A 15,288-nucleotide genomic window follows, 5' to 3' on the forward strand; every position below is an offset into this window, starting at 1 on the left:
ATTAAATTCTTAAAACAAATTTCCTTTTAAAACCAAAGCAACCATGTACATGAAACCAACCCTAATTATCTCACATATGAATTTGTTTTAACATTTATGTTAGATAATATTAATTAAAAAAGTAATAAAATGGGGTTGACCATAATTTAAACTAGCAAAAATAGAAAAAAAAATGAGGGACTTGAGAAGAATATTCCAAAATACAAAGGGTGAAAAAAGACAATTAACCATTTTTTTTACAGCAGTGCAGTTTTTCATGGCCAATGATAAACAGATGCTCAAAAAATGTTTTGTCTTATTCCCACTTCCCATCTCTTCTTTTTTTTTTACATAAATTTCTCAGATAATCCAAAATCCACCTATTTATTCTGCAAATCCTTGCAAACAGCTTCCACCACCAATTATTTTCTTCGCCAGACCTTTCCATTCATCAGTTTTCAATTCTCTCATTTAAGTCCAAATCACTGCTTAAGGTAACCATAAGCCTACTCCCTTAAAAGCTCTTCCTTTATCTACTTTCTGGGGGAAAAAATTGCTTGTAGAAAAAAGTCATATTGGAAAAAGAAAACCCACTTCTTCAAAGATTGATTCAGTTACAAAGTTGTTTTCTTTAGGTAGATTATTGCTCTTTTCAATTTTCTTTTTGGTTTTACTTTTTTTTTTGTATGTTGAGTTGATGATCATGAAATGGAGAATTTTTTGAAGTAATTTTCAGCTGTTTTTGTTGGTAATGTAGTGAAAAGTTTGATTCATTTGACCCAAACAATCTTGCATGTCTTTAAATTTTCGGTTTTGGGTAAATAGAATTTGAAAAAAAAAAATTGTTAATTCTGTCCATTTTTTCAGACATGATAGTGGGTGGTGGTTTGATTTATTGAGTTTTGTGTCTTTGAACTGTGAAGGTGAAGGCTTTGTGCTGTGTGGAAATGGCGACTGGAGCTGTACCAGCTTCCTTTTCGGGTTTGAAGGATAGGGACTCAAGCTTAGGATTTGCAAAAAGTATGGATTTTGTCAGAGTTTGTGATTTGAAGAGAATTAAGTCTGGTAGAACAAGAATATCCGTGATTAGGAATCAGAATCCTGGTCCAGATATTGCTGAACTTCAGCCTGCATCAGAAGGGAGCCCTCTGTTAGGTATAAGTTCAAACAAAGGAAAAGAAATTAAACTTCGATCTGTATGTTATTTCTCGGATCATGTGTTGATCTTTAGATAAACTAATTTGACAAACTTAGGTGAAAAGATGGTTCTTTTTTACCTTGCCCTGAATTTTTTAACTTGAGTTTTGAATCATGATCAATTATGCTTAGTTTCCCCATGTCTTTTAGCTATACGAAGTGCAAGTTAATTTTCATTTTTCAATTAATCTAAGTATTCATTTCAACTTGGTTTTTTTGGATTCAATATTCTGGTTAATTCTATCTCAATTTGTTTACCAAGGAACCTCCTATGAGTTAAGGTGTCAGTATTAGTTCCATTTTCTCTGATTAATATATTGTGTTAATTTAGTTCCCAGGCAGAAGTATTGTGAATCCATACACAAAACCGTCAGGAGAAAGACACGGACAGTAATGGTTGGAAATGTGGCTCTTGGTAGCGAGCATCCTATAAGGATTCAAACAATGACTACAACTGACACTAAGGATGTTGCTGGGACAGTGGAGCAGGTATCAACCTTTCCGATCTGCTTAAATTGCTCTGTTCAAATAATGGGTTTGGGTCACTCTTCCTGCATTGTCTGGTCATAATGGTCAGCAATGTATATCTGGTGCATGCCAAACTGTGACTGATGCGTAGAATGTGATGTTCTTGTTTTGTTCTTAAGGTGGCACTAATGTTTACTGCACCTAGCAAATTTTATGATAGTTTAATCTTTGAAGTTTTTAGAGGAGCTCTAAGCTTTTAGTTGATTACTAATGTTCCAATTTGTATGCAATAATGATATGAATTAGTATTATGAAATTAACTACTGCTGGCTTTTCAATAGGTAATGAGAATAGCAGACAAGGGAGCAGATATTGTACGGATAACTGTTCAAGGGAAGAGAGAGGCTGATGCATGTTTTGAAATAAAAAACACTTTGGTACAGAAAAAGTAGGTCTGATTCTTTATGATAACTATTTGCACTTTTTGAATTTCAGTCATGTATGTAATATGAAAATTAATCATGTTCACTAACTTTTTATTAGTGCAGTTACAATATACCGCTGGTGGCAGATATCCATTTTGCTCCTTCAGTAGCATTGCGAGTTGCTGAGTGCTTTGACAAAATTCGAGTCAACCCAGGAAACTTTGGTAAGTAAGCTGCATGTTCATTGTTGCTTTTAGATCTTGATTTCAGCTATTCTGAATCCAAAAAGGTGGTTAATTGCAGCTGATAGACGGGCTCAGTTTGAGACAATAGAATATACAGATGAGGAGTATCAGAAAGAACTTGAGCACATTGAGAAGGTCAGTCCACTCTTCTTTTAGATCTCTATCATGCGTTATCCAGCAGGATATGGGTGAAACTTATTTAGAAATAAACCATGGAGCCAATTGCATCTAACATCTTGCAGTCTGATTCTTTATGCACGTATCAGTTTCACTAGGCATATTGATTTTCAACCCCCATGTACTACAACAGGTTTTTACTCCATTGGTTGAAAAATGTAAGAAGCATGGAAGGGCGATGCGTATTGGCACCAACCATGGGAGCCTTTCTGACCGCATAATGAGCTACTACGGAGATTCTCCTAGGGGAATGGTGAACATTTATCTTATCTCCTACTGTCTACAGCTTTCAAGTGTGTTTTCTCTTCCGCACATCCCACTAATTGATTTTCCTGAAACAGGTTGAATCCGCATTTGAGTTTGCTAAGATATGTAGAAAGTTGGACTACCATAATTTTGTCTTTTCAATGAAAGCAAGCAATCCAGTTGTCATGGTCCAGGCATACCGTCTGCTTGTGGCTGAAATGTATGTTCATGGCTGGGACTATCCATTACATTTGGGAGTCACTGAAGCTGGAGAAGGTGAGGATGGGAGGATGAAATCTGCGATTGGCATTGGGACCCTCCTTCAGGTACCTCCACAGCATAACTAGCATAATCAACAGATGACCATTAAAAGTTTTCGTGTTGTGGTTGTGCTATGCTCCACAGCTATGGTGATTTTAGAAAATGTATTCAACAAGTCTGGCTCATTTTTTGATAATTCAATGATCACCGACAAGGCTACATTGAAAATAAAAATGTGATTATGGGGTTCTATGAGCCAGAAACTGTTCATAGAGCAGAGAATTGGTCAACTTGGTTGCCCTTCTGTCTAATTTCTGTTAAAGGTTTGTAGCCATAATTTACAAATGCAAAATCATGTAATAAACCAAAGTGCTTTGGAACTCTGTTGAATTGCAGGATGGTTTAGGTGACACAATCAGGGTTTCACTTACAGAGCCACCAGAGGAGGAAATAGATCCCTGCAGAAGAATGGCTAACCTTGGTATGAGAGCTGCTCAACTCCAGAAAGGGGTGGTAGGATTCTACAACTTCAATTAATTAGACAACATGTTTTAGCACTTCAAATACTGTCAGTTTGAGCTTTCTATCTTAAACTCAAAATTTCATCAGGCACCATTTGAGGAAAAGCACAGGCATTACTTTGATTTCCAGCGTCGATCTGGTCAATTGCCAACGCAAAAAGAGGTTAGCCATAAATGTCTCAGTCACGTAGTGTTAGTTATACCTGTGCCTCTGTTTAATTTTGAATGGATAATTTGTGCTTCATAGGGCGAAGAGGTGGATTACAGAGGTGTCTTGCATCGCGATGGCTCTGTTCTTGTGTCGGTTTCCCTGGATCAGTTGAAGGTAACCTCTTGACACTATACTTCCTTGACTTATTTGGTGTGATTGGGAGAATTTTATTAATTCTTTTTCCTGCTCTGCAGGCACCGGAACTCTTGTACAAGTCACTTGCATCAAAGCTGGTTGTTGGCATGCCATTTAAGGTCTATTCTTGGTCCATTTACTCATATAAAGATTGGCTACATTATGTGGGCTTTCATCAAAATTGAATTTTTATATGTTGATCTAGGACTTGGCAACAGTGGACTCAATCATACTGAGGGAGCTTCCACCAGTAGATGACATTGATGCCGTAAGAATCTGACTTCTTTTGCTTAGTTTCCTTCTCTCTCTATCTCTCTGCACTTAACAAGAAAAATGGAAATGACTGGTAGTATTATTTGTGTTATAACCAGCGGCTAGCTCTTAAAAGGTTGATAGACATAAGCATGGGGGTCATTACTCCTTTATCAGAGCAGCTAACAAAGCCATTGCCTACTGCTATGGCTCTGGTAAACCTCAAGGAACTATCAACTGGAGCTTACAAGCTTTTGCCAGAAGGTGCTGCTGCTTATTTTTAACATTGAATTCTTAAAGTATAGATGGTTGTCCTTGTTTATTCTTCTTGTTCATATGATATCAATTCATCACCTTGCAGGTACACGCTTGGTTGTATCTGTACGTGGTGACGAGCCTTATGAAGAGTTGGAAATCCTCAAAGGCATTGATGCTACAATGCTTCTTCATGACATACCCTACAATGAAGATAAAATCGGCAGAGTGCATGCAGCAAGGAGGTAATGTTTAATGACTTGAATTTTATTATCAGTCATAGATTAAAGGTGTAAGGTGGCTTGTTGAAAGCCAAGGTGGTATTGTTCATATAACTAAAGGAGTAAGGTGGCTTGTTGAAAGTCAATGTGTTAATTCATTGCTGAATTATCGGTAAAAGACATATGTTGGGTGTCATGTTTTGCCAGACAGGGAAACTGAATTCAAGCCACTTTGAATTGTCCTGGGTAGTGAGCTAAAATTTAGGTGATGACAAAGGAAAGAGGAAAATTGAAAAGGGAAAGGATCTAATAAGCACATTTGCTTATATTAATCATGAAATAGATAGAGAGATTTCCTCCTGTGGAATCATCCACCATTGGCTGTCTTATCACCCATTACAAATATGTTTAGCATGCCAACTCAAATCCAAATCCAGATCTAGTTGCTGAGACCAGTACATGATTAAGCATGGCCTATGAAGCAAGCTATGAGTTATCTCTCTCTATTTTGGTCATGTTCCTCTTGTCGTTTCATGTTCCTTAGTGGTATAGTTTTGCTACCCACTGCCTGCCATTCTCGGTCTCTGATACTTGAACATTTTGTTGCCGCAGGTTGTTTGAGTATCTTTCAGAGAATGCGTTGGATTTCCCTGTAATCCACCACATTCAGTTTCCAAATGGGATTCACAGGTAATTAACCCCATAGTGCTTGTTGATGTGGTCCAAGGTATGAATAGTTTTAGTTTATAATGTTTCTCTCTACATGCAGGGATGACTTGGTCATTAATGCTGGCACCAATGCTGGAGCCCTTCTGGTGGATGGACTTGGAGATGGTGTCTTGTTAGAAGCCCCAGACCAGGATTTCGACTTCCTCAGGAATACTTCTTTCAACTTACTACAGGGCTGTAGAATGAGGAATACCAAGACAGTATGAATCTTATCTTTGAGAGGAAAAAACCTAAAACATATGAACTTCAAAATATTACAAAGCAACAACAATCTTGAGAGCCATATCTAATATGGCTGAATTCTGGTTGCAGGAGTATGTCTCATGCCCATCTTGTGGCAGAACTTTGTTCGACCTTCAAGAAATAAGTGCACAAATACGAGAAAAGACATCACACTTGCCTGGTGTTTCGGTAACTGATTATCCTCTCTGTGCTGTCTGACATAGGATTAAATTGCAGAAAATAATGTAAACTTCTGTTCTTTATCAGATTGCAATCATGGGTTGCATCGTCAATGGTCCTGGGGAAATGGCTGATGCAGATTTCGGATACGTAGGTGGTGCTCCTGGAAAAATTGACCTCTATGTTGGCAAGGTACTCCTATGATTTCATTCTTTCCAATACATGGAAAAATTGTCTTCTAACGTCAACACACTGTGAAACTAACTGGTATTTTGATTCTTTTCCAGACTGTTGTGCAGCGTGGAATTGCAATGGAGCATGCAACCGATGCTCTGATCCAATTAATAAAAGATCATGGCCGCTGGGTAGACCCTCCTGCCGAAGAATAAAGGTTCTAGCATGCAGCTTGGTGTAGCCTCTGATGAGGGGAATCACCTTCCCCATCCTTTTATACAGTTATTCTCAACATACCAACCAACATACAATCAATCACAGCAGGAGAAAGCATCAAATCTGTAAGGTTCAATGCCTACTTGTAGGCTGCAAAAGAATTGCACTATGTACTCACTGCTCAACCTATATGCGATGTTGTATTAACAGTTTTAATGGCAAATGTATCTCAAGAATATCTTCCTCCATTTCATCATTGGCTGGCTCTAGCCTCTAAAGCCCAACCCCGAAGATGGCAAGTTAAGACATAAATATACAGTCTTTTTCACTCATTCTATTGGGATTTACATTTTGAACAGTGTCAACAAGATCTTATCGATGTTCAAATTCCAAAGACTAAACAAAGTAACTGATTTAAACCCAATAATTTACTGTCAAGATGAACAAATTAACCGATTGAATCAACTTTTCATTAATTTGATTCTATTCAAAAATGAAATTTACACTAGAAAATACCAAAGTAAAAAGGAAGAATTGAAAGTGCAGGGAATGACCTTAACAACAACAAATATGTAATGTAATGCATGCAGCTCGAAATATGCAAAAGATTTTGCATCCTTGACGTCCACCTTCCACCGTCACCATCCACCACCTCTTACTCTTAATAAGGCCACAGATCCACTCCGCCAGGCTTTTTAACCAGCAGTTGATTGTATTCAGGCCGCGACGTGAGATCTTTGAATATCAGGAAAGCGATGATGAAGAAGAGAAAGAAAAGGATCTCGAACTCTGCCAATCTGAAAAACTCGAAGACGGAGTTGACGGCGGCGGTCAGCGTCCACCCTTTCCTGCCTTTGCCCATGTCCCGACTCGTTCCCACTCGCTTCGCCATCTCTTCTTCTCGTTTCCAAATACACACGGGTTTACTTTCTAATTTCTATATGCTTTAGCAATTGGGCGGAGACGCCGACGGCGAATATGTAGACACCATTTTCACCATAAATATTTTCTTTATTTTATTTTGTATTTATTACAAGCCCAAATTCAGATTTGAGGTTTTCTGGAGTCCCTTGGGCCTCAATGGTTCTTGGGCTTTAGGCCTTTTAAAAACTTGAAATTCATATGCAAAACATAAACGAATTTAAATATATATATATATAAGAATTTATATTTTAATAATTCTTTAAAAAATATTTAGTTTAGACCCCTTAAGTTTTAATCAAAATTTCAGATAAGTTTTTAGTTTTTGAATTAGTCACTCTGTCTCAAAACAGATCCCATTAGTAATTTTAACATACATAACCCATTAGTAATTTTAAAATATCTTTCATTACATATAAAAATCCAGTTAATATTTTTATGAATTTGATGATATGATAATATTAAAAAGATAATTTTTTCACAAAAAAATTCCATAGAGAAGTGCATCGATCACATTGTTTAAGAAAAAAAATATTTTAATTTTTTTATATTTTCAGATAACAGTATTTATATTTTTAGATTTTATTATTTATTTTAAAAATTAATTAATCGTACGAAATTTTGATTAAAACTTAAAAAATATAAATATTTTACCCTCAGTTTTATATCCAAAATCGGCTGAAGTTCTTCATTGGTGATGTATTTTTTCACACGTTTAGCATGTAACAAAATCATGTGTTTGCCCTTACAACCCTGGCCCCAGTGATTAATGCGATGGGTGATGTCGCATTCACCCCGTTTTCAGTCAGTGCAAACGGGGGCCACGAGGCTAAATTAAGGACTTTGCCTTCAGGGAGGGATGAATTTGGTGGTTAGAGGTCACATGAAACTACATACATCCCACCCAAACCGCTGCCTTCTAATCATAAACCCCCGTACCAATGATTAATTCTGTCGAAGTTTAACGGCTGCCACATTTTATGATATCGGACGGCGAAGCATCGGAGGAGACAGGGCGGCGCCGGCAGGTAGCCTTTATAGCCAAAATGGCCGAAAACTCTACCAAAAATGCTATCGAAATTAAATTAAATTACAAGAATTCAATCGATTATTTCGTTCGTCACAAGAACATCGTTGCCTAATAATAATAGTATAAATAAAAAACCTAAACAAATAGACATCGTTGACTAATAGTGACAATGCAGAGTATACGACTGGCTAAGAGTCGACTACGAAGAAGAATCAAAAATAGTTGGAAAATCCTTAAAAAGAATAAAAAATAATAAATATTTCGAATCGTTCAACTAAAAATCATTATAAGAGATACAAATCAAATGCGAGTGATAGAATTTTTTTAATATAACCTCTTCTAATTCATTTTGTATTAACCTGGAACTCGCATCTTTCTTCACAGGATTTCCCTCCTGGCGGCGTATCCATACTGAGATCTCCTGATATTGTCTTGTCTCTTCTTGTAAACCAATCCGCCGATTATGACCAAACACAACGCTACCACCACAGCCACAACGATGCCCGCCTTTTTCCCGCCGCTCATTCCTCCATCACCACCGCTCTCCTCTTCGCTTCCCTGCGCATTGACGTTGCTGTGGTTGATATCGCTCGCCTCGTCCGGGGACGGAGCGGGAGAACTCGCCGGTGACTCTCCTTGCGCCAGATCTGAAGGTGCTAGCGCCATTGGCGCTGGAGGCGATGCAGCCGTCGCCGGAGATAATGCTGGTGCAGAGTCGGGAGATCCAGTCTCCGGAGTAGGAGCGAGTTCCGGCGACGCGTCTGCACCTAGTGAAGGCGCAGGCGCAGGCGTCGGCGAATCGGCAGCGAAAGCGAGTTGAAGGACCAATAACAACAAAATGGTAAGAAATCCGAGTTTCTCCATTACAGTAGATCTGAAAATCTTTCCACAAAATGCAGTTCAAAATTAAGAAAAAAACTGAGAAAATATCTAAAGATGTGAAGAAGTAAAGGAAGTTTCAAAGCAGATGAAGACTTTGAAAGAAGAGATATAAGAGAATAAAAAGGATAAAAACGGGGTAGATCTAGGGGAACGGAAATTCAGGGGGAAATAAATTCGTAATTTTTGTATACACGTCAAACGCAAGTAGAGGAGCACGGAACGGAGTTAAGCAAAGCCCAAACACTGAATTTGGAAGTAGAATTGAAATTGAAGAAAAATATTGGAAAATGTTTATTTATTTATATAAGGGGAGGGATTTAAGGGACTTAAGGAGTAAGTAAAGGGATAGTATAGGAATTTATTAAGGGATTAAAGAATGGGAAAATGATTGAATATGCAATAAGCCATGAGAAAAAAAAAGGGTAGGATGGAAATCGTATTCTTTGATTTTGATTGTGTTTAATTACATACATAATGACAAAATTATGTCATATTTACTGTATTTTATAATTAATTCTTTGTACATAATTGATTGTTATATTTTTGTCTTGTTCAATTTATTTTGGCTTAATTCTTTTCAAGAATCGATATAAAAAAGTTTATATTTGATATTATATTTATATATGTGTTTATATGTTACACATGTCACGATAATAAAAAATGAAATGTTTTTAAACTTATAAATAAGGGTTTTTTTCATTTAAAAATGTTGACTCATAACAAGTAATATCATAGTTTATTTAATTCTTCATTGGTATAAGACTCTTATGAGAGAGGCTAAGGTCGAGATCCGCTCGGACCAAATTAAGTTTCTCTTTTTTATATGTAAAAGAGCCAACTTAAGTAGGTTATATTTTTTGGATTAAAGATGTAAACTCATGACCTATACAAGGTTAATAAATCAAACATTATAACGTCGTTAATAAATAAATTTAAAATATCTAAAAAATAAAAATTAGTAATTTTAAAATATTTAAAAATAAATAAATTTTGAAATAGAACCAAATCCTAATTCCAAATATGTAGGTGATCTAACCAATTCATCAAACAAGTCACGTATGTTACATGCATGAGATATGTTTTGAGAATGATACTTTAACCGTTAATAGGGTAATTAATTTCTTGGTGAAGTGAATTTTTTTGGTGAGATGAAAATTTTAAAATATAATGAGTATATTAACCTAGTTTTTATTTATTTTGTATGGGTCTGATGTATTTAAAATTTAATATTAAAATATTTCTCACGAAGCAAAGAAGGAAAACTTTTCTCCTTACCAAGTAAATCAGTCCGCGTTGAATTAGTGATTGGTACGCGTTAAAGATATGACGACTGACTTCGGTGGAAACACGATGCTTGATGGGTTCTAAATCCCATGGGCCATGCCACATGATTTCACATGCTCAACCCCCCTCACCGAATACCCTTTTGTCATTTCAAGTAAGCTAAACCAATTAAAAATGTAGGACTTGGATCTAGATCTAAAGGGGCAAAAATTCTTGAGATCGACTTCATGTACTAATAATAAGTCAACATTAATAGGAGAAAATTATTTTTTATATGGACACATCAATTCAACAATGAGTCAAGATGTCGAGACTTACTCGTCCGAATATTTAATTTACTGATTAGTACATAATTCTTTCTGTTAAGAAAACCAAAATTCGAATCCTCCCTTTCGCAATAGAAATTATTTTAAGGTATTTCAGAATAACAGATGGGGAAATAAGGAGCCAATTTATTCTTCAGTATAAGTTTCAGAGATACATAGGAGAAACAATGGTTGAAAGCCAATACACCACACTTTTTTTTTTCTTTTGTTTACGTCTTTTCCTCAGTGAAAACAGTCTGGGCCGGATGTTTGAACCACGAGATTCTTACCCTTTTCTAGTCACGCTATTTTGAATCTATCTTATAGCCAATTCCCTTTCTACCTATTGATAACACAGAAAAAAAGGCACATAACTTAGGATGTCATTAAAATCACCATCTTTGAAGCCTTTCTGATCAGGTTACAACTCATCCTTCACATCTGCACTGCTGCTCTTGTCGCTCTCCTTGGAGTCGGGAGACTTGGTTTCCGGACTCGAAGTTGGTTCAGCCTTGGGAGGAGAAGCTGGTTTTTGGAGCTTAAAAGGGATTGAAGCATTTTTCTTGAGAAATTTATACAATGCCACTACAGTGCGATCGGTGTCCACAGTTATCTGCCAATGCCCAGCATGCAAACAATTTCACTCATTCCACTGTTTAGTGAGGGAAAAGGGTACGAGGATTCTTGGAGGCAGAAAGAAAACAGTACTTACAGGATCAAAACTCTTGTTTCCTGCTGGGAAGAACAGAATCGTGGGGAAACCATCAGACTGCAAAAGCAAAACAACTTGTTATCATTATGTCTCACTTTAGATCAAGTACAAAATAGCATTGCAATCACATCCTTCTATATCAAAACAGGTTGTTTTGCTATTTCTTCTTCAGGTAGTCAAGCTTACTGAGTAAATGCATGAAAAATCACTAGTGAATCTGGTAAAAAGTGCTTTAACAGATGGAAGTGCAGATTGATTTCAATCTTACCTTTGCCCTTGGATGTTCATTTGTTGTCCCATCCATTTTGGCAATTACCAGAGAGTCAATACCACGTAGATGTTTGGCAAGTTTGTTGTATGTCGGCTCAAATGCTTGGCAATGGCCACACCAAGGTGCATAGATCTGGAATTCAGAGCACTCAACAGAATAAGCCCATTTAAAGAGAGATTTAAATAAGCTTTTTTTTTTTTTTTCTAAATTGGGCTACAGCAGTACCTCAAGAAGGACATCCTTGGACTCATCTAAAACAATTTCATCAAAGTTATTGCCAACCACTACTTTCACATCCTCATCATTCTGTACCAAATAGAATTTTGGAGTAGAAAAACACAAAAAGAAAAATGAAAGTTAGATTTCAATAAATGATGATAAAGTGAATCAGTTGAAAAAGAGATACTTACAGTTTCAGGAATTGGGTCTGATTTAAAGAATGGTTTAAGCTTGTCTTCCAAAAAATCATCTCCAAAAGCCTACAGAAAAGGTTGAACTCTATAATTTACACAAACCATTACCTCTTACAAGTATTTGAAAAACATAAGTAGTGTCTACCAACCACATTACTTCAGCCAATGAGAGACTGATAAACATAAAAATGGTGAGGGAGAGAGAGAGAGAGAGAGAAAGACCACCTTAATTTTATCAAATGTCACATCTCCATCAAGGAAGAACTTCCTACCATCATCATTTCCAGTATATCCAAGGATCTGTACAATAAAAGAAAACACCATAAGTGAACAGAAAATTTATTGCAAATATAGAATAAGTCCTCCCCCCATCCTCCCATATCTTCCATCCAAAAATATAAAATTGAGGGGGAAAAAGGATCAGAAAGGATAAGGGAGACTCACTTTGGGACCATCTCCACTGACACCGAAGTAATCTGCAACAGGTGTTCCAAAATCTTCATTATCCACTTGCACATAAACAAAGATGAGCTGCAAGTAAGCATACAAGATACAGATTAGGAACAATTCTTGACATTAATCACCTACAGTAGTAGAGAAATATGACGTTTCCGACATGGTACACTTCGATAGTTAAACAAAATCTGCACATTCAATACTCAAGAATTATTATTATTTTATCTAGACAATTTAAGTTACCTTTCCCTTGAAAAGTTTAGCTGCTTCTTGGAATACTGGGATAACCTTCTCAGAAATGTTGGACGTGGCAAACAACAACAGCTTCAAGAAAAAGATTCTTATGTGTTAATAAGATAATTGTAGAAATGATTCAAAGCTCAATTCAAGGCATATGCTGTCCAAAAGTTCACAGTAGGAGGGAATGCAAATGCATACCTGTTTCTTAATTGAACTTTCAAAAATTGAAGGGGCACTTTCCCTAGTAAATATGGTAACCAAAGGAAGCTTGTTGGAAAATATAAACTCAGATATTGCAGTCTTGACAAACTGGCCATCTGCAAGATGAAAAAACTGGATATAAAAATGCCCCTGAGCAAGATGAATCAAGATTTCCAACCAAAATTACATATGTCTAGAAACTAACCGAAGTGGCTTATTTTTTCAGCCTCCTTCTTAAGCAAGACCAAAGCAGGGCGTTTAACTTGAGGGTCTATGTGGAAAAGCTTTGCCACATCAGGATTCACAGTTTGATAGAAGTTGACATCATCTTGGAGTCTTGAAGCGGCAGCGAGCTCCTCACTCTCGGGACCCTGTAGTCATTAGAACAGGCCAAATCTGAATCACAACATCGTCTGAGAAACGGGGTTTATATATATTAAAATTTGATAGACTGAATATGACTCAAAACAATGAATCACAATCGGAACATATTGATTGAACCAGCAGGTGTAATAGACAACATACTCAGGTCACTCTGCTCTAATGATAATACAGTACACTACAATAAAATAAAAAGACAAAGGTAAATCATACCACCAAAGAGTTCAAGTAACCCAAGGCAACTTTAGTTTCAGAAGTCAATATGCGTTCAGCATCATCCAAGGTAGTAACGTTGTATATTCCAGGTCCTATCTTCTTCTTAATCCAGGTCACTATAGCTTCCCTGAATTTCAATGAAAAGAATCGTTAGTCTCTCCTCCTATTTTTAAATTAAAAAGAAAATAATTTAAACTTCCATACCTACCAATAAAGACAATTGATTAAGACATGACCATTAGAAACTAAACAGAAAATTCTAATTTTTCATTTTTTTTCCATAATTAACCAAAACCAAATTACCTCTCCAACTCAAACACAATTATTTAAAAAAAAAATGTTTCTCCTCTTCAAAACAACAGATAATTGAAACCCATGATCTAAAATCTGAAAACCAACTCTTAATAATTAGAGGCCAATGTGTATTTCAACTTACTTATTTCTAGCACCAGGATAAGGCTTGTGCTCTCCATCAACAAAGAAATAAACAGTCGGAAAACCCTGCACGTCATACTCTTGTGACAGCTCATTCTCCTCCGTAGCATCCACCTTGGCCAACACCACTCCTTCTCCTTTCAACTCCGTAGCCGCAGCCGCATATTCCGGAGCCAACGCCTGGCAATGCCCACACCAAGGCGCGTAAAATTCAACCATCACGAACTTGTTCTTCTCGATGAAATCACTGAAGTTTCCTCCCTTCAAAACGACGACGTCTTTGTCGTCAACCTCCGGCTCCTTGTACGGATCCGAATCGGAGTCGTCGAAATCCTGGTAGTTTCCGAAGTCATCGTCGTCGAAGTCGGAGTAGTGGTCGTCGTCTTCCTCGTTGAAATGAGAGCGTGAAGCGGCGTCGCTTTTCCCTTCTGTCTCTTCGAGGAAACGGAGATCCTCGTCGTCTTCCACGTCGTCGTTTTTAGTGGTGGTCTTGGAGAACGAGGACGGGAGAGTTGAGAAAAGGAGGAGAGAAATGAGGGAGAGAACTAAAAAGCACCGAAACGACGTCATTACTTGCCAAACTGGGGAATTCGTCAGAGATCGGAGATGGTGAAGAGAAACAGAGAAAGAGATCTGAGTAGGGTTTATAGTGTAGGAAGGAAACGGAGGGGAAGTCAAGTCTAGCAAAAGGTCAACAACTGATTGCAACGTCGTCGTTTTCAGTTTGCCCTTAATTGTTCTGACAATATTAACTTGTGTCCAGATCAAATCAAGGATGTGGATTTCGCTGGATTCTGCCTTTTTTTTTATTACAATATTTACAATAATTAAATCAGAAAGTTGTGACAAAATGCTCCATTTTTTTTAATGTTAATCTCTCAAATGTTCAATTTTTTATCTTTAAAACAAAGTCCATATGCATTTACTAAAATCAAAAAAATAAATAGATAGTACTAGTATTTTGTTCTCGATTTAATATAAATCAAAAACTCGATCAAAATACTTGAAATTTTATAATTATTAAAAGTGTGTAGCCATAAAATCCCCTTCGTTTCATATTAAAATCAATGTAGAATCAATTTAATTATCAATTCACACTTTTAATATCAAAACATAATATTCGTAATATTAAGTTTGACGTGACATGAGTTGATTTAATAATTTCGTTAAGATATGTAATGATAAAGTATCGAGATGGATTATTATAATTAGAGATAATTTAATTTAGATTTTAGAATTTAAATAGTTTCTCTAGATATGTTTATTTATCTAGATATTTGGTATTAAGAGAATAAAAATCATTGTTTTCATGCATACAATAACAACATATAATATATATTATTTATTAAATATGAGTATGTCTATATGTAATAATATAATGATGTAAGTCCACCTAAAGTTAGAGCTTGATGTAATGAGTAAAGCTT

At 36.4% G+C, this 15,288-nt stretch overlaps 4 protein-coding genes across 5 annotated transcripts; 1 reads left to right on the plus strand and 3 right to left on the minus strand.

Annotated features, from left to right (window-relative positions):
• The first annotated feature begins 316 nt into the window (after nt 1-316).
• Nucleotides 317-6,362, plus strand: HDS (4-hydroxy-3-methylbut-2-enyl diphosphate synthase). Of its 2 annotated transcripts, none has more exons than XM_007016661.3 (20): nt 317-473; nt 903-1,134; nt 1,508-1,665; nt 1,986-2,092; nt 2,193-2,293; nt 2,373-2,449; nt 2,625-2,744; nt 2,833-3,063; nt 3,395-3,511; nt 3,608-3,682; nt 3,767-3,844; nt 3,925-3,984; nt 4,071-4,133; nt 4,237-4,381; nt 4,479-4,617; nt 5,206-5,283; nt 5,363-5,522; nt 5,635-5,733; nt 5,812-5,916; nt 6,012-6,362. In XM_007016661.3, exons 2-20 carry the CDS (start codon nt 927-929, stop codon nt 6,111-6,113), a joined length of 2,223 nt encoding a protein of 740 aa, XP_007016723.3. In that variant the 5' UTR covers nt 317-473; nt 903-926; the 3' UTR covers nt 6,114-6,362. The 2 variants fall into 2 exon arrangements, with proteins under 2 accessions (XP_007016723.3, XP_007016724.3); XM_007016662.3 differs by having other exon boundaries at nt 397-614.
• Nucleotides 6,363-6,562: 200 nt separating this feature from the next.
• LOC18590868 (GRIP/coiled-coil protein) lies at nt 6,563-7,119 on the minus strand. Its single transcript, XM_007016663.3, has one exon. It carries the CDS (start codon nt 7,004-7,006, stop codon nt 6,776-6,778), a length of 231 nt encoding a protein of 76 aa, XP_007016725.1. The 5' UTR covers nt 7,007-7,119; the 3' UTR covers nt 6,563-6,775.
• A 1,196-nt stretch (nt 7,120-8,315) lies between these two features.
• LOC18590869 (uncharacterized) lies at nt 8,316-9,214 on the minus strand. Its single transcript, XM_007016664.3, has one exon. It carries the CDS (start codon nt 8,927-8,929, stop codon nt 8,444-8,446), a length of 486 nt encoding a protein of 161 aa, XP_007016726.3. The 5' UTR covers nt 8,930-9,214; the 3' UTR covers nt 8,316-8,443.
• A 1,449-nt stretch (nt 9,215-10,663) lies between these two features.
• PDIL1-4 (PDI-like 1-4) lies at nt 10,664-14,485 on the minus strand. Its single transcript, XM_007016665.3, has 12 exons — nt 13,863-14,485; nt 13,424-13,553; nt 13,035-13,200; nt 12,827-12,945; nt 12,632-12,712; nt 12,377-12,463; nt 12,158-12,232; nt 11,930-11,998; nt 11,745-11,825; nt 11,517-11,651; nt 11,249-11,305; nt 10,664-11,149 (listed from the first exon to the last, which is right to left on the minus strand). The coding sequence occupies exons 1-12, from the start codon at nt 14,429-14,431 to the stop codon at nt 10,958-10,960; spliced, it is 1,761 nt and encodes a 586-aa protein (XP_007016727.3). The 5' UTR covers nt 14,432-14,485; the 3' UTR covers nt 10,664-10,957.
• Between the last annotated feature and the right edge of the window lie 803 nt (nt 14,486-15,288).

The sequence above is a fragment of the Theobroma cacao genome, chromosome 9 (assembly GCF_053813885.1).
Source record: "Theobroma cacao isolate CCN51 chromosome 9, ASM5381388v1, whole genome shotgun sequence".
In the NCBI taxonomy this organism is placed as follows: Eukaryota; Viridiplantae; Streptophyta; class Magnoliopsida; order Malvales; family Malvaceae; genus Theobroma; species Theobroma cacao.

Coding starts and splice junctions, on each gene's coding strand:
- LOC18590868 (XM_007016663.3), bottom strand. CDS start 7,006: ATGGCGAAGCGAGTGGGAACGAGTCGGGACATGGGCAAAGGCAGGAAA.
- HDS (XM_007016661.3), top strand. CDS start 927: ATGGCGACTGGAGCTGTACCAGCTTCCTTTTCGGGTTTGAAGGATAGG. Junction 3,512..3,607: donor CTCAACTCCAGAAAGGGGTG/GTAGGATTCTAC, acceptor AAATTTCATCAG/GCACCATTTGAGGAAAAGCA. Junction 4,134..4,236: donor CAGTAGATGACATTGATGCC/GTAAGAATCTGA, acceptor TGTTATAACCAG/CGGCTAGCTCTTAAAAGGTT.
- LOC18590869 (XM_007016664.3), bottom strand. CDS start 8,929: ATGGAGAAACTCGGATTTCTTACCATTTTGTTGTTATTGGTCCTTCAA.
- PDIL1-4 (XM_007016665.3), bottom strand. CDS start 14,431: ATGACGTCGTTTCGGTGCTTTTTAGTTCTCTCCCTCATTTCTCTCCTC. Junction 13,554..13,862: donor TATCCTGGTGCTAGAAATAA/GTAAGTTGAAAT, acceptor ATTGAAATTCAG/GGAAGCTATAGTGACCTGGA. Junction 12,946..13,034: donor TGAAAAAATAAGCCACTTCG/GTTAGTTTCTAG, acceptor TTCATCTTGCAG/ATGGCCAGTTTGTCAAGACT.